Here is a 23,339-nt window from a genome sequence, read left to right as displayed (position 1 = left end):
TCCGACATTATGACATCAAGTAGATTGCGACATATAAATATTACTCTGGCACTTCATTTTTTTAAGTATTTATGTCCAAAATATCCGAATTGTTCGTATATTCGAAAAAGAAATTTTGTATTCAATTTTAGGTAACATAGTTTGATTACCATAAATGATGATGGTAACCTTGGAAGCATCAAAATCTTCTTGTTTACAGCATAGAAATAGTTGAAATTGTTGACTGCTGCTAGTTAGTTTCCTTGAGGGATCTTTGATCATATTAGTAATCTCTTAGTTTCCATTTCTGTATACAATGGGAAATGATGTGTGTTCTTGGTACGACTTTAATGTTTATGCAGCTCCAGATAAGTCGAGTTCTTCCGGCAAAAAATTCAAGAGCTTTAACATCGGTAATCAAGGAAAACAAAGTGATTTTTATGGAGTTGAAGAGTCGGGTGAAACGGGAGCCGTTGATTCCTTTCCTTGTTATGGATTCTATGGAGATGAATCAATGGTTGCCACAGTTTCGGTTTATCGAAACAAGATCCGCAGCAGCAACAGAATTTTAAGGATTATGGTCTTCTTGATGGAGTGAGTTTCAATAATCAATCTCCATCGATTCTGACTTGTTTCGATGAAATCACAGAGCTTGGTCAGATCAACTATGGAGTCTGTGAGGATATTGATGAGGCAAAGAAGGAGAAACAGCAGCCTCTTTGTTTGTCTTCGCTTGGACTGCTGACCAACTATGGCAACGGTTTGAAACGGTTTCATGGGGAAAGAAGAAGCAACTATGATATCACCATATCCGGCACTCGGGATGATGAAGATCGAATATTTTCGACTGAAGAAATCATGAGGATTGCTGGAGGGATGTTGACGGAATCTCCATGATTCATCATCCTTTTAATGTTTCTTTTTCGGAATTGTCCGACCGGGAGACGAGAGATGTCGAGCTTGCCGTGCTTCTTCTAGCTGCTGCAGAGAAAATAGGGTACCAACAATATGAAAGTGCAAGCAGATTGCTGAAACAATGTGATTACATGTCGTCGAAACCGGAAATCCGATTCAGCAGTGGCCTATTATTTCACCCAAAGAAGTTCGTTGAAGAGTTTAAGGTGGAAACCATTGTTTAATTTCGATGAGGCAATGATGACCATGAACCCCATTGTATTGGCATGCCATCAAGAATTTCCTTTTGCTAAGGTTACACAGTTTACCGGGATTCAGGCCATTGTGGAAAATGTTGCCGAGGCAAAAAAGGTTCACATAATAGATCTTGCAATAAGACATGGTGTTCATTGGACTATCTTAATGCAAGCTCTTGCATCTCGACAACAAGAATGCCGACTGGAGCTCCTGAAAATAACCGCTGTTTCAACCGAAGCAAAGGCTATAGTCGAGGGCACCGGCAAGAGGCTCTCGAGTTTTGCTCAGAGTTTGGGAGTACCCTTTGCTTTTAAGGCTGTTATGGTCTCAGATATGTTGGATCTTAGAGAAGACCACATTGAAATCGATGCTGAAGAATCCATTGTCGCATACGCATCGTTTGCTTTCCGGAGAATGCTCGTGATGCCAAACCGGATCGAAAATATAATGAGGGTACTCAGAGTTATGAATCCTTGTTTAATGGTGGTAACCGAAATCGAAGCCAACCATAACTCGCCCATCTTCGTGAACCATTTCATCGAAGTACTGTTTTTCTTCAGCGCATACTTCGATTGCACTGCAACTTGCATGAAACAGGATAAGAAAAACAGAGAGATCGTTGAATCAGTGTTCTTTGGTGAGGGAATTTGGAACATGATTGCGGCAGAAGGCGATGAGAGGAAGGTACGGCACGTGAAGTTCGACGTTTGGAGGGCGTTTTTCGTTTGGTACGGGATGGAGGAGGCCAAGTTAAGCATGTCATCCATGTACCAGGTAGACCTTATTCTCAAAACTATTGCCGACGGGACTAGTTGTTCACTTCATATGAACGCCAAAACACTACTCATCGGTTGGAAGGGAACGCCGATGCATTCCATTTCGGTTTGGAAATTTCTATAATGTCTCTAATCGTTAATGCTTCCCACGTCTTCTTGGATGCTGCATCAATAATAATACCAATCCAACTAATTAGTTTCGATTTATATATACCCATTAGACTTAATACAAAAATAATTTATCATCTTAAATGCATTGACCGTAAGAGTTTTTAAAAATTCATGTTAAATATTATATATTTCGTATTCATGTAATTTTGATTTTTTTATTTAAAAAAACTTGCAATATTATTAATTAAAAAAAAAACCAAACTTTTTAAAATTAAAAAAAACCTTAAAACTCTAAAATCCTTTATTCTAATCCCATACCAGGATAATAGCAACAAAAATAACAAAAAGCAATCCCATACTAATAATCGACAGCCATCACCGGACATCTTTGCCATCATCGAACGGACATTCACCAATTGTAGGACCTCTTTTGCCGATCATCTCTTGTCGTCGTCCTAATCCTCCTAAATTCATAAATCCCAAATCCATTAGGTTATTTTGTTATTTTTGGAGAGGGAAAGTATGCATGATGCACGAAATTAGTAACAATGCAACAGCTGAGAGGGAAAACAACGGAGAGGCGATGATGATGTGTTTGTTGAGCAAAGATTTGGGCGCATAAATGACACAATCAGTTTAGGGGTTCGACGAATGACAACGAAAGTAATGACGGTCAGCGATGGGTTAGTGGTTTGACGACGACAACAACAATAGCAGCTGATGATGGCTGGTAATGGGATTAGAATGAGAAATTTTAGAATTTTAGGGCTTTTTGTAATTTCAAAAAAGTTTGAGGTTTTTCAAAATTGATAATATTTTAAAAATTTTTAAATAAATTTTTTAAAATTATATAAATGTGACAGTGTCACTTAACGAGATTTTTGACCGTTATTGTCGGGACATTTAAAATGAAAAATTTGTAATATTAAACCTGGATTGACAAATAATTTAGAGAACTAAATAAGGAAAACAATATGGTTTGAGGCTTATTTTTATATCATGTCTACCAGACACCGTATATATGTTCCAAATGTGGGGCTTGATTTGACGCATGCATACATAAACAAAGATCGAGTAAATGATAAGGAACAAAAGATTCTTCCATATTATTCTTTTCATATTTGATTCAATCTGAATCCAAATAACAAAAAATTATTAAAAATTCTAAGTCGACATATCATTAATTAAATATATTGAAACCTCAGAGGCTTCAGGCAGAAGATCAAAGAAAAAGTAGCAATGAATTCACAACGCTAACCCTAATTTGCTGTCAAGAATATTATCTCTACACCTCAAATTTCAACCATAAACTTTATTCTTCTTCCTGTATTTTACTTTTCGAATTCGAATATAAAGGTTTATATTTAAAAAAACCCATATCTTTTCTTATCTATATCTATATCGTTGTTTATAAATATGAAGGTGGAGGACAAGCCCGGCCAAAAGCAAAGAGAAGAAAAGAAAGAAAGAAAACCAAGGCCATGGGGAGGAATCAGCAGGTGAGGAACCATGTGAGTGATTCAGTAGAACGTGGAATCGATAGGCTGCACCACGTAGCGGATCGGTTCCTGGTTTACCCTTTGGCTGCCGTCGAGGGTGCCATCCAAGGCGCCGCTCGAGGTGTTCACAACATCGCCACTCATAAACACCATTCGGATCGAGCCATGGGTGCTGGCCACAACAGCAAGTACAAGAGCGGTAAACCACATGGTTCTGCAGGTGGATCGCAGCATGTTAGACCATCACCCTATGAGTTTTACAGTGTTACTCCCGCAGCTGCTCCGACAGCACTGGCCGCACCACCGTCACAGTTTCAGTATCACTACCACGGCGCGTTTCCGGTTCCTTGCCGCCCTGCCTACTAGTTTATGAGAGCAACTGTTATGGTCTTATAGCAATAACCATGCCAAGTATGTAAATGAATATAATGAAACAGAAAACATACGTATACGTGTGTTGCTTCTATATATCACCTTGGACTTGATTGTATTAAGTTTTAACGTTTTATTAGGTAAATCTTATGGGATGGGTTGAAACTAATGTTTTAAATAATAGATGTACTTTATAAATCAAAGTAATTTATTTACATGTATTACAACTAATCAAAAGCTACATTTTTACTTTAGTTTATCTGTTAAAATAAAACTACCAAATTATTAATAAACTTAAGTGTAAATAGAATCAAGTTCAAATATAAAAATTTTGAACTCATAAATAAATTATTAATTATATAATTATATCTTGATGAAAAGAGTGCAAGTTAATAAATCATAGAATAAATACATCATAACATTGCAAAAGAAAATCAAAATTGTAATTTGACTCTAAAAAATCTTTTTGTCTCAAAAACACTTTTGATAAACAATAAAAAAGCAGAATCTTAATTTTGTTCTTATTTCTATTAGTTCAAACACAATTTAATTAATTCAAGGTTCAAATGGGCTATTTTTTAGGGATTGTGTCAAAATACCTGTATAATTTAGGTATTGTATAAAAAACATGAGAAAATGAAATTGTAAATGCCAATTTGCTAATATGGATATGAAATTGAGAATAAGGTTGGGAATTTATTCCACCCCAACCCCAACTTCAAAGTGGGTAATACCAAATTCTATTGTACAAATGGGTCTAAAAATGAGGTTTTAATAAAATTAGGCATACTAATAATATTATATCATTCCTCTCCACCCACCACAAAAACTCAACACTTGTGCATACCAAATTTTACTGCCCATTCGTTCACAAAGCTTAAAAAGTATAACAACTGATTTTTTTTAATAAAAAAAAAGAAAAAAGGAAAAAGAAGGTGAAAAGTTAGACCAAAAAGCAGGTAATGTTCTACAGAAGCAACAGTTCGGTGGTGAGGCTAAAAGCAGAAACTCCAAAGCTCAGCTCAAAGAATCAGAAAAGGCCTGGTGGTAGTCTTGACATTTGCATAATGGAGTATAATTTTACCCGACCTCTGCTTGCGGATCATCCGTTGCCTCCCACCGACAAACAATTTGAATTTCCTTCTCGACTTCCTGGTGTTTCTCTGAATCCACTTCTTTGGTAGCCCACACTGAGAACCTTTAGTCACCAAGCAAATTCTTGAGTCGAATACAACAAACAAGAAAACGAGTTAAACTGTGCATAATGATTCTCCAGAACTACCCTTAAGATCCATTAACAGCCATTTCAGGTGAGGATTTTGGTGGTATCAAGGACAGTCCTCGCCGCTTAATTGTTGTCTATTGTCTGAGGGACTATGCAAGCAATCTGAACAGTTTCTTGGAGGTTCCTTCTCTCTGTGGTTGCCCTCTTCTGAACTACTTTTATCAGAACTTCTCGGACTGCTAGATTCTTTCTCTGCATGATTGTCCTCATCCGAGCCTTTGCTCTCATCAGCTGATGGACTAGATATAGGCATGGCGTTTGCAGTTTTCTTACTTGGCAGGACAGCCTGGCTTAGGGTTGAACACAAAGCCACAAATACACTATCTCTTGTTTTGGAGCTTTTACCAAGACGCTGCTTCTTATAAGTTCTCTCATTCTCATGTTCCCTAGAAATCAGCTTTCGCTTCAACCGAAGAGACTCCAGGGCTCCTTCATCCTCCTCTGAGGTTTCACTCTGCTTCTTGGGAGGCGGCCTGTAGTCTTCATCATCCTCATCATCATCATAGTCGACTAGTCCACCAGATCTCGGACTACAAAATCAGAACAAAAATATAAATTATGAACCCCCAAGCACACTACAGCATTTTCAGTCATCTATCATCTAGGAAGAGGTCACTGAAATACCTTAAAGATGGGTAGCTTGCAGCACCTCCATCGGATGAAACAGGCTGAGACTTTACTTTCCGAGTGCGAGATTCAGATGTTGCATCCTCTTCATCACTGCTTATGCATTCAGATATAATCACTATAGTGGAAATGGCTCAGCTGAAAAAGTGACAACGCATTAGTTGAAGAAAGTATACCTGTCCTCATTGAAATAGTCTTCCTCCTCTTTCTCCAGAGCACGCTCATCAATTCGTTTTCTCGAGTCCAACACATTAACATTCGCTTTTGTTCCACAATTTTCCAAGCACTGCAAACAGACGAGTCATATCAAGGAAATTCTAGATATGGAAGTCCCAGCAATAATATAGGTAGGTAACTGGAAGACCTGTTCATATTTGACTTTCAGAGAGTGAATGGAGGCCAAATTCTCGAACTTAACCAACTGATCCCAAAATGAATCAACTATATATTTAACTAATAGTTTCAGATTTTCCTGCATGGAACAAAGTTATTAGCAGAAAGAATCATCAAGATATGTCTAACATCGCCATATATAGCAGATAAATACGCACCTTGCGGATATATTCAAAAAGTTCCAAGACCGCAGAGTTCAGCACATTGTAACGATTTCCATTAGCAACAAAAGCATCTACAACTGGTTTGAGAAGGTTTTTCTTAACAAAATGATTTATCAGGTGTTCGTCCTGCAAGATGAAAGCTTAATTTAACCACTTAAAACATGTAACAGCTTTTAGTCAAATTGCCAGAAATATTTTGAATCCATAAAATTGCTAATTTTCCTATCAAAAAATAAAATAAAATTGCTAATTTGCAATAAATTGAAATATTTATTAAAAGCAGAAAACCACAGTCCAAGAAATTATAACTTACAAAATGAAAAGATGAAAAAAGTAAATATAAAAAAAAAATCAAAGCACAAATAGCAAGTAGGTGGAAAAGTTCAGAAAGGAAAGTGAAAATACGTCCATCTTTTCCATTAATAATTCTGCTGACAATTAGCAAACCATATCTATATTACTCAAAGTACTCCTATATGAGATGGTACGTGTCCATTATAATTTGGAGTCTCTGGACCCCAAGATAATGTCTACTTTGAGAAATGTGTCAAACGAGTATCCAACAAAACATCAGGTAAAATTGTAAGAATCAAAGCCACACATATCTCAAAAGATAGATCTTTAAACTAAGAAATAATTCCCCACGTCTCCATAAGTAACCAAAACATTTAAAAAGCAAAGTCGGACACTAAGTCACATGGTAAATAGTTTCACCTCCAATTTCTTTCATTATCATTAATGCCATTTTTTCCCCTAAAGATAGCATCAAGGGAAAGTATGAACAATTCAACTTTACTGAACTAGCTTACGCGACGAGAGAGAATAGTGCGAACAAAGCGAACTGCAGCAACTACTAGGTATTTTTCCCTTCTCCGTGTAAGTAACAGAACTTTGTCTATAACGTTGTCAAGGAGAAAATTACACCTGAACATTTAAGAAAAGGCCAATTAATATATTAGATTAATACGCATAAATTTTCTAGGTGATACACAAAAAGTATCCAAGAGATTACTTTATTCTATAAGGATGGTGCACAACACAAAAGCAAAGCAATTCACATATGTTTAACAGAATTTCAGGCTTTGTGCTATTTTGACTTTCAACTCTTTTGGCACCGCTTGCCAAATTACTCGTTGACTGGCCAACCTCATCAGGACATGATAATATTATGACATCAATTAGCTGACCCAAATGCTTCTCATAAAAGATATCAATAATAGTGTCTCTCTGCAACAAAAACAAATATGAAGTCAAGCACTTCAAAGAAATGGAACTAGTAAATTGAAAAAAAAAGGAACTAGCAATGAAATCAGCAGAAAGAAAATAAATTAAATCTTATATGAAAGTTTGACATTTTTCCAATAAGAAACAGATACATATAAAAAACAAAATTCAACATCCAAAACTTTTACAGCTGCCATAATATGAGCAAGGCATGAAAATCAAATGTCAATCTTTCTTCTGCCATGATATCTAAGTTATACGGCAACAACTTCTCAGTAATCTAAAGCAACCAGGGGATCAAACATAAGCCTAATGAAGGTATTTCCCCCCCCCCCTGAAATGAAGCCTAATGAAATTTGACCAGGCAAGTTAAGTTAAACGGGAAAGTAAGAACTTAGCCAACTTTTTTTTTTTGATAGGAATAGGAGGTCTCGTTAAAAACCTCCCTCATCGTTGCCTCTAAAGAGGAGACAACAAAATGGAGGAAAAGAGTACCTCAATTTATTAATAACCCGGAATTACATAAGATACACTTTACACTATAAACCTCCTAACAGAACAGAACATAACATATCTAAAGCTAAAAGCGATCAACCTATTCCCTCCTTAGCTAGCTTGTCCGCCTCCCAATTGCAGCTCCTAGGTATCCATCTAACCATAATGTCCTTAGCAGAGACTAAGGCACAAATGTCCCCAACGAGGGACCTGAAAAAAGAAGGGGCAGTAACAGGCCTCAAAATCCATTCCACTACCGTTGAACAATCACTCTCTAACACTAGTCTTCCTCTCGCCGCCCATTGGGAAGAAAGAAATAAATCAATTCCCTCTTTAGTTGCTTTCAACTCAGCCAACATAGGAGGACCTGGTCCCACAGCAGTAGAAAAAAGATAAGATCAGAGCCATTCGAGTCTTTAAGAATTCCTCCTATTCCTCCCTGTAAGCCATCAGTTCTTACCGCCCCATCCACATTGAACTTAAAAAAATCAGGTGGAGGAGGAGACCAGCACGTATCCTTCTTCATCTTAGGTGGAAAAATTACAATACTGTCAGCTAGCCTTGGGTCCCCTACCAGAAGATCGACCTGAATATTTGCCTGAGGATATTTTGCTAAAAACCATTTGGCCAGCCTAAACCTGGAAATGAAAAACAGTACAGCCATGTCCAGATTGCCGTTTTCGAACACCACAGAATTCCTAGCCTTCCATGTAGACCACAAAAACTCCGGGGATAAACTTCCAAATTGAAGAAGATGCCATAAGATGAGACCAAGAACAACTTAGCCAACTTTTGTGAGAACTCAACTTCTAATTGACTCTATAACTCTATGCATAAGCAGCCAATTCAAATTGTTTTCAGGATTCTCATCTTCCAACCATACTAGAATCTAATTTACAGAATTTTGTGCTTCTCTAAGACCCGCAGTAATGAAAAGCATATTCACGTGCAGTAAATCAACTTAAGACAGCCATATTTTGAAAAAGGGATAAGCTAGACGCAAAACTGATGTGCCCTTTGAGGAATTCATGTAACCAACCCAATTATTTTGTAATTTAGGATGACTATAAGTCTATACAATTTCCCTATTTACCAAATATAACACTTGCATGTGAAAATAAAGATAAAGGCAAGGCACCTGAGCTCCTGACAACGCAAACGAATCCAATAAACTACGAAGAATTTCAAGAAACTGGCAATGCATATCATCCCCAAAATCTGTTATCATCCCTTTAACCTGAGAGCATACAACTATATTAGTTCTAATTCTATCTCGACATAAAACACGTGTAACACAGGGATGGAAACCTCATAAATTCATCCAGTGGTAATGCTACCATACAACAAGTGCATCATACCATCCAAAAATCTCAAATAAAATACGTACCAAAAGTCCTAAAAGTGGAAGTCCTTCCGGAAGAACAACATAAGAGCGCAGAAGGTTTGGATCCTGATTCAAGAACAGTATGAGGATGTCTGTCCTGCATCCCATAATTGAAACCTATTATTAGGACTGTAATAAGAGGAATGAAAAGTTTACAATCTAAGCTGGAAGGCAGAAACATATTAAATGATGATAAAATTGCATACCCCGTTAGTACAAGCTTTTTATCTTGACTCTGCAGAACATCAGTGACAATGTCAAAGACACCTTCCTTTATAAGATCCCTAAATGATAGAAAAAAGGAATCCTTCAGCCATAAAATATAAACAAATAATTGTTTAAAATAGTTCTGGAGAAGTGGTAGCTTACAGAATCAAGATAAAAACATTAAATGAATGCTGATACGAGATGTCTAACTTGTAGAAAAGCCTACCTAAATAGTTGAAGCTGCTGCACCATCTGCAAGCTCTTGCTTAAACTACAAAATTCACGCAAGAAATACACCTATAGAAAAAAAGGAAAAGCGAACATGATTGATGTTAAATCAATTGGAATAAATCATATAGTTAAACCACGAAAAAAGCCATAGAAAACAGATATTCCAGTGTTATTAAGGCACGTGCCTAGGCACTAAAGCGCAAGCCAGATATGGAGACTTTGCCTTTAATCTTTTCAGGCAAAGCGATTTTATTAGGCGCTCGCCCTAGAACACTTTATTGCACTTTGGGCTTGAAGGCTAGGTGACAAAAAGCTAGCCTAGGTGAAGCAGCAGCCAGCTTTTAACTTTAAGGCTTTTTATTTAAAGAAACAAAAAAAAACTTAAAAGCCCACTGAGCTCAAGCAATGGTGCTAACTTTTAAATCTCTCTCTTGCTCTTTTTTCTCTTAACTCAAAAACACATTGAAGCTGACTTTTAAAAGTTTTCTCCTTTTATATTTTTTATTAAAAAAAACCCTCAAATACTATGATTTTCTGAAGCCGACCTTTAATTTTAAGTTTTACTTTAATATCATGTTTCTCATTTTATTAATTATAAGCATACTAGCTGCTAATTACGTTGAACTCTGTTAAATCATCAAAACTCAAAACCTAACCTCCCTCAAACGTTCAAGTTCTAAGGTAAACAATTGTATTTTTTAATTATTATTCTCTATTTATTCTATAATTTGTATTTTTCTGTTAATTATATTTCTCCTGACTTCTATTTTTTCTATTATAATTTTTTCATTAATTATTAAACTTGAACAGTATTTTGAATTTATAAAACTTATTCTATTAAAAATTATCTAAAGTAGTTATTATTTATAATGTATTACAACATTTTTATATACATTTTACACATTTATTTATTATTATATGCATGCGCCTTATTTTTAGCGCTTCTTTGTGCGCCTTGCGCCTCAGGCTATATAGAGGACTTCACGTCTCAAGTGCACCTAGCTCCCTTGACAACATAGAGATATTCAAAATAAAAAACATTCAAATATTTGACCTCACCCAAAGCAACACCTTTCAGGACCTAAAAAAATCTAACATCTAAATGTATATAGGAAAACAGAAAAATCGATCACCTTAGACAAAGTACTAGCAAGGGAGGGCTAAGAAAACTGACACCCCAGACCTAAGCATTGATTCGTTTAACCTCAATTAAATCTAAATATTTTAAGAATGAATTAGAATATATGGTAAAAATTAAAATACTAAAAGAAACTCCTAAACTGTTTTCACTTTTTAAGTAAACCCCTATACTTTTATTGTACCCAAATAAACCCTTATTCTTCGATTTCGATTTGTATTCATATAAACCTTTATATCAAATGAAAGATAAATTTATGTTAAGGGCTTTCATACAAATTAAAAGTTAAGGGTCTATTAAGTACTAATAAAGTTAAAGTGCATACTTCAATGCAAATTAAAGGTTAATAACATATTTTGGTCAAATTAGGTTAATGTCATATTGGGTACAATAGAAGTATAAGGACTTACCTTGACAGATAGAGCTTAAAGGATTTTTTTTGTTAATTCAGCCTAAATTTAGGTTAATCGCATTTGGGTACACTAGAAGTATAAGGATGTTATGGTCTCTTGAACTGGATCTAGTTATGGGTCTATTTAGCAAGGGAATGGAGTATGAAGATGAGAGAAGTAAGGGGGGGTTTCTTATTTCAACCTATGATGCAATTGTTCAGGCTCTAAGGACAGAGTCTGATGACTTCTTGAGAATAAGATGAAGTCTGAAGTATAAACTGTACAAATTTTCTGATGTCATAAATACATAAGAGAAACTGAAGCTAACAGGGCAAGAATAACCTCCTAATAAACAAAAAATATAACTGCAGGAATTAAAGTGGAGGAACCCCCTCATACAAAACAGGAAACACACTGCATAGAAGATAACTGAAGTAAAGGAACTTAAAGACTATTTAACTAATTATTTTGCTGTCCACTCTTTGTCTCTTAAGTGTAGCGCTTGTAAACCTGATATGGCTTGCTAACAAAGGACTTACCTAGACAAAGTGACGAAGTTCAAGAATTCTTTTTGTTATTTCAGCCAAAAATCTAACATCCAAATGGATTAAAGAAGTACAACATCAATCATCTCACTCAAATTCAAAAAAGCGAAGGGCTAAAACTGAGTCAACAAAGTTATATCTCTAAGAATCTGCCACTCATAACAATCAGCTTCATAGTAAAAAAAGCAACACCCATAACCAAATGAAAAATAATTATGCAATTAAACTTCAATGTCAGTAGTTACCAAATTTTTCTTTGATTCAGCAGATGTGGTGGATGATCTCAACCTAGCAAACCATTCCTGAATAAAGGTGCTGTCATCCTTCAATAAAGAAATGACCTACAAAACAATACCGTGGTTAGTTAAGTGGGAAACAAACAAACAGCCTATATATATTAACAAGAAATAAATATCTTACTAAAGCGTTGTTAGAATGAATTATAGAATTGAGACTGGCAACTGTAGCATCATCCAATACCCTTGCCAAAACAAAATCCTGAAAGAAGTAATCAGAAGCAAGAATTAGACAACTAAAGACATGAGAAGGACTCATGAGCAAACATTTAAGATCCTTACCTTCAAATAAGCAACTCGGTATGTTGGTGTATTTTTGATCGGACCATTGAATTTTTAATTGGAACAATCTGTAAAACAATATGAATAAACTCTTTTTACATTTTTTCACCGGATCTAAACTCCCTATATACACCTCCACAGTATGCAGTATGACCCATTGAAGAATAAATTACCTCCTTAAAAATAACATGTTCCATCAGAAAATTACGATGGTGCACCTGAGGAACATCAGGATCATCTGCAAACCAATGAAGAAACCATCTAACTAAAACACACTAAACTATCAAATAATAGCCAAATTCCAGGAAATAAACATGAAACACAGAACTTTCAAAATGAAAATTTAAATGTTATTTTCATGAAAAGTAATTGTATATGATTTTATAACTGAAAGGCATATCCAAACAGTCATATATGTAAAGTTGCAAACTGAATATCCAATTCAATCCAGAAATGGTCACTGATGATAAATCTGTAAACAGAGATATACTTACATTCAAGAGAACCAATAATATCCATGAGCAATTCATCCCCAAACATTTTCTCAAAAATTTGAGCACTATTGAGCAAAACTGTATGAGAACCAATAACATAAATCATTGATTCGGGAATCAGCTGTAAAATACATGTGTTAATAAAATAAAAAGTAAGAGTGTTCAAGTGAAAGTGTACTAACTTATCCCCTTAACTATTTTAAATATCATGTGAAGATCATCCATATTTTCCAAGTCTTCACAGATTCTAAATAGCTCCATCAGCTTCTGGAAGAAATCTTTCTGCATTGAGACCAAACTCAGTTAGCATGTCTGAATATTTAGAATTGACACAGGTAGAAAGCCAAGACAAAGTTATTTAACTATAAAATTGAAATGGAAACAAAGAAAACCAGGAAATCAAACAACAAAAACATAGGGAAAATAAGAAAATAACCAAGAAATGAAATTCATAGTTGCATGTAGAAGAAAGATGTTTAATCTCTCTCCCATATGACATGGAAGATCACTGAGATTACACAATCTCAGAAGGTCAAGAAGCCAGAGGAAACCAAATTATTAACTTCAGAACACAGCCACAACTAATAACTTAACATGACAGAATACCAACACTATCAATGGTTCAATGGAAGTTAATCAGAATTCTAAACTGCACAAGGTCTAGATGCAGAAGAAAATAATAAGCTTATGAAAAGTTTTCAAAGAAGCATACATCATTTAATATTAGTTCTGTCAGCCGCATCTGATCAGCAATGCCACTCTCAGTCACAGTCTGCAGGGAAAAATCGACCAACTTAATGAAAAAAATGTATAAATAGGTATTCCTGAATAGGGTAATCTAAAGAAGCTTTCCAAGAAATATAAGCAGAGCATACAGAAAACATAGGGACTAAAAAACAACACGTAAAAGGAAACAAAATTAGAACACTTACTCTCTGTTACAATTTACAAGTGATCATAACGTAAGCTCAAATACAGATAACCAAGACAAGCATAAATAAAAATGAATAAATAAATAAACCCCCTTTATTTAGGAAACGAAATAAGAAATGAGGAAGAAATGCATTAACACTGAAAATATCCAATATTTAGGAAAGAACCCCAAAAATCACACCATGCAGCAAAATTAAAGATAAACAGAATGCAATCAAGGGACGGAATCATTCATTAGAACCTTGAGGATTATGGGGAGAGTTGAAAGCTCCACAGCTGGCAATTCCCTCAACTCACTATTCATTGAGTGAAACGTTTCACCTGCGGTAATAACATATGACAGTTTTCATTCATGACGGTATTCCAAATTGCACAATGATAACTTTGAAATTATGTCTAATACAAAAACACTGCACATTCTCAGAAAACGATTCTTCTGTGCATCAAGGCCGAAGACCATGACCACTCAACAAAAGAATCCCATTTAATTAAGGTATTCCTACCGCTAAGGCAGAAGAAAAATACATCATTTGATTAAAAACACTTTTTACAAGATTTCCAGTTTCCGGAACATAAAGTCTTTGTTTGGGCAAGAGTTACTGAGAGAGTTAACCATTTACATGGATCCAATGTTTAATCAACTTGAGTAGATAGTTAAGAGTTTCAAGGATTTCAAGAAAAGCTTACCATTGAGAGAACTGAAATGCATACTTCTTTGCACGTTACAGATTTGGTCCCTGCAATAGAGAAAGAGCATAAATAAAGGGGAGAAGAAAGGGAAATAAAGGTTAACATCATAAACTTCCAGGATGATGAACTGTAAGAAAAAGGATATAAAAATTGACATCAAAAGCACTGAAAGAGGATAAAGCAGTTTATAAACATTGTTACCATATGTAAGAGCATCCCGTGTTCTCTTGAAAACTAAGTGCTAGTTCAGTAGAATACTCGGAGTCTCTCCATGATATGATTGTATCTGATGATAAATGCACATATCATCCAATCAAACTGATACTTTCACAAGCAACAGATGTGAATATTAGTAAAGTCAGAAGAATACCTTCTTGTTTTCTATAAATGTCATCAGGGCGGATACGATGTGAAAGCAACGTTTCATTGTCTTCTTCATCAAAAACAAACAAAGCCAGCTCTTCTGATCTCTGAATTATAATATTTACATTAATTTAAAACGAAAAAGAAGACATTGTCATCTAACTAATTTATTTTCAAAACCTAAATACAGTACATCCAGATTCAAAGCACAAAAACCAGAATTAAATAGAAGATTTGAACAGACCTCCAAGTAATCAACAGTGACATGCCCGGTTCCTTGATCATCCCATTTACCATCCTCACTCAAACGATAGAACTTTACCCGCTGAATTTACAAGTAAAATATTTTGACCGAAAAGAAAAGGAGAGGAGTTAAATAGACATCAAAGACATGCAAAATTCAGGAAACAATCATCAAAGACTGAAAAAGGAAATTTTATTTTATGAACCCTTCCCACCACCCCATCTATGATTCTCAGCCCCACCAATTAAAACCACCCACTTCACCTTTTTTTCTCCATGTCATCCTTTTTGTGGGTGAATCTTCACTTTTTTTTCCAAGTAAACTTTTTTATTGGTGGTTACTTGGAAGCTATGATTTGAGAGGATTGATGACATTAAAAATGTTGAGATTGGAGGTTCTGATTGGTCGGAAAGGTTAGCAGAATATTTTTTCCTGAAAAAGGGTCTGGTGTATCAAAGGATCATATGATTAAAACACTGCATAGCTCCACAACATGAAGTTAAACCTTTAGCTGCTACCTGAGCCATTCCCTCATAACAATATACAATTTGACCAAGAAATGAAGAGTATGTATAAATATAATTCCCAAACTCGTGCATAATTCACAGAATATACAACACAGGAAGAGTACAAATCTAGTTCACTAAACAATGACATCATTTCATAGTCCATTAACACAAGTTGGACCTGGAACGCTATTTAAGCTATCCCACTGCCAACAACAAAAAACTTCTGTTCTCGAAACCACCAAACCCCCCCCCCCACAAAAAAAAATCACTAATATACAATTACGATCTCTGGCACTCCAAGATAACAGAATGCTAAAATCTGACAGTTAAACCAGTCTATCCACACAGGATTTTCCCCCAGAAAAAAATACCTACAATTAGCTAACATAGCAAACAAGCTAAAATCCCAGTTAGCTAGTAACCTAGCCAAAATAAGCATGATACCAGGTGGAATGAAAAACAATTTTTTCATGCAGTCGTCAGTAGTCTAGTTACTCTAGTCTAGTACACATCCTTTTACATCAACTAAAGTAGAGTCATACTGCAAAATGAATCATAACGTATTCCAAATTTCTTATGCGTAAAATGTATTTAAGACTAAAACACAGCCCTGACCACATTTGATAAGCTAATTCACTTCACCAAACACTTCAAACCAAAACCTAATAACTACTATGAAAAAGGGGAAAAGAGTCCCAAATTTACCTGTAAAGCAGAAAATAATTTGAAACTAATCGAAAGATAAGAACTTCACTTACTCCGTAAATTCCAATTATTCCCCAATGATAAAAACAAAACACCAAAAGCCAAAACTAAATACCTAACTCACCAAGGAGTGAACTAGCAGAAAATAAGGCAAAATTCTAGGGCCCAAAAGAGGACAACGAGAGATGAACTGACCTGCAGCGAATTGGAGTTGCCTTGAGATTTCTCTTGAGCGCCCATCGCAGCTTCTCGCTCCCTATTTCAAAATTTCTCGAATCCAATAATAGCCACGCGGAATCGTAAAGATTGAGAACTCGAAAGTTGAAAATTGAGAGACTTAGGGGAGACTCTGGAATTAGGGTTTTTGGGAAACGAGAAGAGAGAGAAAAGCCAGGGTTGTTGGAATAGTAGGCGGGAGAGAAATAAGAATTTCCTTTGTGAAAGGGGGGATCAATAGAAAACCCTAACCGCCATTAACGAAAGCTGAAGAAACTTTCTTTTGTTTTTCCGCTCTTACTCTCTGCTTTTTAATTTCTCCTTTTTTTCTATTTTCCAGCGCTAAGAAGAGCCTCTTGTCCTTCCCCCGACCTTCGATGAATGAAGGAAAAGAAAAAGAGAATAATAAAAAAAGGGTAAACTATATCATAGGTCATTAGTTTATGCCCAAATCATTACTCTAACTGCTGAAATTTCAAACGTTATATAATTATTATTTATTTTTAGTGGTCATAAAATAGTTATTAAATTTATATAAAATAATAATTAAATTTATCAAATTATTATTAAAAAATATTAAATCTTATCAAAATCTTATAAAATAATTATTTTATATTTGATTATAGCATTACTTTGATATTTTATAACAGTCTAATAAAATTAATGATTATTTGGTGAAAATTTAAAGCTTAATGACTAAAATGATAATTTGAGCATAGTTTAGTAATCTTTTGTATAATTTAACCTTAAAATATAATAAAAAATTAAATTTATAATCACTTAAAGATTTCTTGAAGTGCCATTTTGTCCCCGAAATAAATTCAAATCAATTAACTTTTTATATTTTTTAATTATTATTCTTAAACTTGTTTAATTTTATCAATTTTTTCTTTTATTTAACATTGACTATTACATAATTAACATGATGATTTACTATACTATATGACAAAGATATTTAATTAACTGTTTTGTTGAGTTAAAAGATATAATTGATTTTTTGGTCGAATTCGAATGCATTATTAACTTTAATTGAATCTTCGATGACTTATTTTATCTTTAAGAGAAAAATTAAAAAATTATTAAAAATATTAAAATTTATTAAAAATAGAAAACATTATAAAAATCTAAGGATAATTAAAAAATCATAAATTATAAAATAATAAATTATAAATATATAAAAAAATCGTGACCATCAATAGTGCTCGGAAAAAGAATTCGGATTATTCAATATAATTTTTTACCAACGACCATCTATGACATACGACTATCCACATAGTACATACTATTTGAGCACGTGATCAAATTCATTTGTTTGTTATACTCCACGAAAGAGAATTGTTATATGAAAGCAAACTTTCAATGTAAATTTTAATACATGATTATCAGTCTGTTAAGCCTTAATGATTAAATTAGCTATGACAACTAATACTTAAATTTATGAACTACATAAAATATAATAAAATAAATATATCTGAATTTGTAAAACTCAACTCATATCGTTTTCGATCTTAGGTTAGTAAATTTGTGTTCCTGTCAAAGAAATGTCGTGGATAAGCAATCTGCAATTCCTTGATTTATTTTAGTGGACATATATACTCACGTGATCTTACTAATATTTCAATTTTTTTAATTGGATAAACTATACAAGTGATCCCTTATATTTTCAATTTATCCAATTTTGATCCCTTGTATTACTGTTAACTCACGCTGGAAGTTTGAGTTGAAAGTCTTAAGATAAGAAAAAGAAAAAGATCCTTAAAATGCATTAAAAGTATTATACACATTTGATTCAAATTTTAAAAGATTTTTAAAATTAACAATTGCTCCGATGTTCTAATATCTTAGATCCTTAGTTTAAACTTTAACGTGTCATAGGAATTTAATATACTAGCACAACAATAAATGTAAAAAGGAAAAAAAAAGCTAACCATGACATAGTAGAGTTTCTTACTCTAAAAAATGATTTGTACATATATTACATGTTGATTGTATTGTCTAAAGTGATGCTATATATAATTAAACCCAAAGAACTCTAAAGACTAAACCACCCAAAGAGGCTCAATTGCCAACGATAACGCTAGAGTGATGACCAAGTAGTGAAACCCATAACCGGAATTTCAAGGGGCTGATTTCAAAAACAGTAAACCAAAAACTTCAAAAATTGAATCCCAAGATCTACCACTGTGAACCAAAACTTCGAAAATTGAATCCCAATATCTACCACTATGACCCTATCCTCATATTGTGACCTCCATTTTACAAGAAACTGAGCCCAGTGCATAGCTCAATTGGTTCATACAACAATCTCAAAACAATGGTATTCAATGGATCCGGGACTCGAAACCAAAACATTCTCCTATGCTCAAACTAAGGTCGGCCAAACAAAAATCACAAGTTCCTAAAACAGCAATCTTCGCAACCCAGAATCCTGCCCAAGGGTTGCAAACTAGCTAGGGTAATGGTGCTAAAATATAAATTATAACCACTTTGAGAATGAACTCTACATAATCAATTACAATCCTTAGAAGGAACTATTCAGATCTGATGAAAAACTTCAAAAAAATCTGTAACGATTCACAGGCTTGGACCAACACAAACAGTTCCTATGCCAGCAATACACAAGTATTTGAGGCTGGATATTGGTACAAGGATAAATATGCTAGTGTAGGACACACTAACGGCCGACTCCGAGCTACACGATCTCTAGATTTTCTAATGCAGGCCACCTAATGCATAATCTATAGCAGAAGAAAAAATCTTCTTGGACTATATTGCATACTAATGCCTACATTGAAGGATCAAACCACAAATCCCTTCATGCAGAAATCAAAATCATGAAATGCACCACAGATCATATACATGTACATGCATTATCCGTAGGTAAAGATCCCAAAATTTTTAATGCCAAATCAATGAAATAAATATTTGAACATAATAACAGAGGAAAAAGGAAATAGTTAATAAGCTCAGAGCATGTTCTTGATAATAATAAGCTCACAACTTCAAATCTTTTTCCAAGTAACAATCCCAAAAATAAAAAGAAATATCACTACTAAAGCTCAGTAAACACTAAATTCCAAAGAAGAAAGAGAAACATCCCTAATTAGATAACCCTAATCAAAGCTAATACCATTTTCCATTAAAGATTTACTCTTCCTCAGTGGCAGACTCTCCATTCTTCTTGTTGTGTTTCCTCGCATACCTCTGGTTCCTCAAGAACTTTGGATCCATCTTTACATAATCACAAGAGAAATTTAAAAAAAAATCAGAGGAAAAATGTAAGTTCACGAAAAATCGATAGAGAAAAGGGAAATAATACCCCTTTGGTGGAAGTATGGCGATGCCTCTTGGGCTTCTTGATTCCATTCTTGTGAGCCTTGTAAGACTGATTGTGAGCGGTGTGGTTCTTCGACTTAGCCATATCTACTCAACGCAAATCTGATCGAATCCCCCAAAAGTAAATTTGAAAATGAAACGCAGTGTTAATTTGAATTTCTAAAGGAAATAAGTGATATTCTCCGACGTTAAAGAAATTGAGTTGGAAGCTGACCTGATGGATTTCAAGATGTCGATGCTCTTACTACGGCTTTTTATGATGATTTATATATATATTGGGGAAGTTTGAAACCCTAATTTTTTGATGCTGACAGTGAAAGACGATAATGCCCCGGCTCAAATAGTGGGCCTCATTTGGGCTTCATAAATTTCTATAGATGCCCCCTTTTCCTTGGAATTCATCTCCTAGAAATAAATGGTTAATGATTGCGTTCGAAATAAGATGTGCATAAGTTCGGTTGGGTTAGATATCTGATTGATCTGAATTTGATTTAGTATTATAAATCTTTATGTATCATCTGGTCTGATTCGAGAATAGAGAGATTTTACGTAATCTGAAGTTCGACTCGATTTGGAATAAAATCTTATACTTGAGTGTGACATATATATTACTCTCATTCCTTGGGTAAAATAAGAAATTAATTGAAAAATAGAGAAATGAATATTGTTGTAATTATTTTTAAATATATAAAGATAATTTAGACTCATTTCTAAGATTTTAGTTTCAAGGAGTAAAGATAGAAATTAAGTCTCTAATAACAAAAATCGAAAAAAATTGAATTGTAAGAGCAAATAAAAATAAATAAATTTATTTGTAAATTATTTTTTTATTTCGTGTAATAGGCTATCTAATCAATCAATCAAATTTTAAATGGAAAACATTAAGTAGTTTTAGTAAACACTCAAATACTTACACAAAACAAACATAACCTTTTTTTTTAAGAGGATTCAAGTTCGATTTCAACTTTTTCCATACTGTCAAAAAATAATAATAAAAGAAAATTAAGTGGAAAATAAAAAATAATTTAAAAATACTACATTCATGTTGCCGTTAATTTTTTAATGATGAATAAAAAAAACAAAATGTAACGTTTGATTTAAAATAATAAATAGATAACCAAAATATAAATAAAATAATAGATGAGTTGCTAAATAAATAATTTATCATTTTTAATTATATGTAGAATTCATAATTTTGGGCTCTTAATCGGAGGGGGCCATGGGCAAGTGCCCCTTCTATATATGCTCAGCAAGAGCCTAAGATAATTATATTATTATTTTGAGTCAAATAAAAAAATACAAAAAATAAAATTTAATATGATTGTATCATTCAAAAATTCAGCAACGGACCTATGATAATTATATTAAATCTTAACATTTTGGTTTTAATTAAAATATTTTTTCAATAGTATATAGTGATTATAAGGTAATTGGGTTCATAACTTTTATAACCAATTAACAACGCATACATAATCTATAATGTAACTGTTTGAACTCCGATCACTTGATGGGTTCTTAAAATATTCCTTTTTAGCTGAAATTTGTTAATTATTAATTGTCAACACTTATTGCAATAAAATTTGAAAATATTGTGGGTGATTTTTTTTGGCTTAATATAAAAATAAATGTCTAAATTTTGTCTCGAAAAATGTTTAATGCCTAAAATAATTTTCGCTAAAAATAAGTGACCAATGTTTTCATCATAATACTTTTAGATGTCTAGACTGTAACGGCCGTTAAATTTAGTCGTTAAGTGACACATATCACGTTCTGGTAATTTTGAGAATTTATTTAATTAAAAAAAAAACAACCCAACAACCTGCGTCCCCCTCCCCCTTTCTCTTTCCCCCTTCCACTTTCCCCTTTCCATGGTCCTCAATCGGCCATCCGTGGTAGTCACCCTTCACTGGTACTGACGTCGACCATCGATCAAACCCTATTAGCCTTTCGTCGTAAAGTGACACCGTTTGTCGTAGATAAGCATTCAAAGGTTTGTCAAATTTTAAGCCACCGTTACTGTTTTTCGTCGATTCTGGTTGATCCCGACGTCCATAAGCCACACCGCCACCAAAATTTGTATCGTGCGATTTCGATCAAAACCAAGGTTTTACAACGATGGTGGCCGGAGATGGTCGGCAACAGTTGGTAATGGGGTTGAAATGAGATATTTTAGTTTTTTAGTGGTTTTCTTATATTCCATTAAAAGTTTGAGGTTTCTTATAAATAAATTAAGTTTTTAAAGTTTTTTTAAAAATAATATTTGTATTATTAAAAAATTTAAAAAATATAATGTAGGCAACTAAAAGTGTAACTGATAAAACTTTAGGCACCTATTTTTAGCAAAAAAATTCTTTAGACACCAAAATGTTTTTCAATTCATTGTTTAGGCACTTATTTTTTTATTAAGTAATTTTTTTTAAAAAAATGTAGGTGTTGAAAAATTATTTTAGGATCTAAGTTATTTGTTATGAAACTCGTCATGAGGGTAAATTTTCGTAAGCTATAAAAATAATTACTAATATTTGAGTAAATTTTCGTTTTTTCTACAGAAACTTCAAAAGCAACAAAATTATCATTAATATTATTAATTTGTAATAAATCGGTCACTTGTCGCTAACAACCATTAATATTAATATGAGATAAGGAAAGCTTACCTTACATGTTAACCCAACTGATTTAACAATATTTTGTCACGTAAGACCGACCGTTTGACTTCCTATATTATTGACCGGAATTTTCCTATCGCAAAAAGCTTAGTAAAACAAACTAAACTCAGCAGTCTTTTCGTGTTCAACAAACCCAAACTTCATATGGGACAAAAACCATCTCCACAACTGCAAAACAATAACGCCATTGCAGTTCCAAACGATGTTATCCACCCTTCAATTCTCAAGCCTTGATTCGATTCCCGATCGGGTGTAAGGCAAGCTTTTGTTTAGGGGTTTCATATTTAGGGTTTAGGGGTTGTTGTTTTTTTTGCTAAAGTGAAAATATACGCAATCTCAATTGTATGAATGAACTGAACTTTGGGGGTAACATATTTAGGTTTTAGGGGTTGTTTTTGTTTGTTGCTAAAGTGAATACATATGCAATCTCAATTGCATGAATGAATTGAACTAGACTTCGGGGTTCCATATTTAGGGTCTAGGGAACAAGATCGACATACCGTACGCAGCCTCGGAGGACGAATTACGCCACCACCTGTGGTTGACAAACTTCACAACGGGGAAAGGGAAGGTTAATTTGGAAGGCTCAAAGTTTTTATGTGCAGCATCATCCGTAAGATGGGATACGGCG

The 23,339-nt window shown here is 34.0% G+C and overlaps 1 protein-coding gene and 2 pseudogenes across 1 annotated transcript; 1 reads left to right on the top strand and 2 right to left on the bottom strand.

Moving 5' to 3' along the window:
- The first annotated feature begins 256 nt into the window (after positions 1-256).
- Positions 257-2,088, top strand: LOC120158423 (annotated as a pseudogene).
- A 2,941-nt stretch (positions 2,089-5,029) lies between these two features.
- LOC120158415 lies at positions 5,030-17,085 on the bottom strand (annotated as a pseudogene).
- Positions 17,086-19,715: 2,630 nt separating this feature from the next.
- Positions 19,716-20,181, bottom strand: LOC120158470 (60S ribosomal protein L29-1-like). The gene is made up of 2 exons (XM_039169296.1): positions 20,026-20,181; positions 19,716-19,937 (listed from the first exon to the last, which is right to left on the bottom strand). Exons 1-2 carry the CDS (start codon positions 20,125-20,127, stop codon positions 19,854-19,856), a joined length of 186 nt encoding a protein of 61 aa, XP_039025227.1. The 5' UTR covers positions 20,128-20,181; the 3' UTR covers positions 19,716-19,853.
- Positions 20,182-23,339: the final 3,158 nt, after the last annotated feature.

The sequence above is a fragment of the Hibiscus syriacus genome, unplaced genomic scaffold (assembly GCF_006381635.1).
Source record: "Hibiscus syriacus cultivar Baekdansim isolate YM2019G1 unplaced genomic scaffold, ASM638163v2 tig00002841_pilon, whole genome shotgun sequence".
Taxonomy (NCBI): Eukaryota; Viridiplantae; Streptophyta; class Magnoliopsida; order Malvales; family Malvaceae; genus Hibiscus; species Hibiscus syriacus.
This window is presented reverse-complemented; position numbering and strand designations above follow the sequence as displayed.

Bases quoted from the DNA above. Each gene is read 5' to 3' on its own strand.
- LOC120158470 (XM_039169296.1), bottom strand. From the start codon at position 20,127: ATGGCTAAGTCGAAGAACCACACCGCTCACAATCAGTCTTACAAGGCT. The intron at 19,938-20,025 runs GTATTATTTCCC...GATTATGTAAAG, and splicing joins GCCATACTTCCACCAAAGGG to ATGGATCCAAAGTTCTTGAG.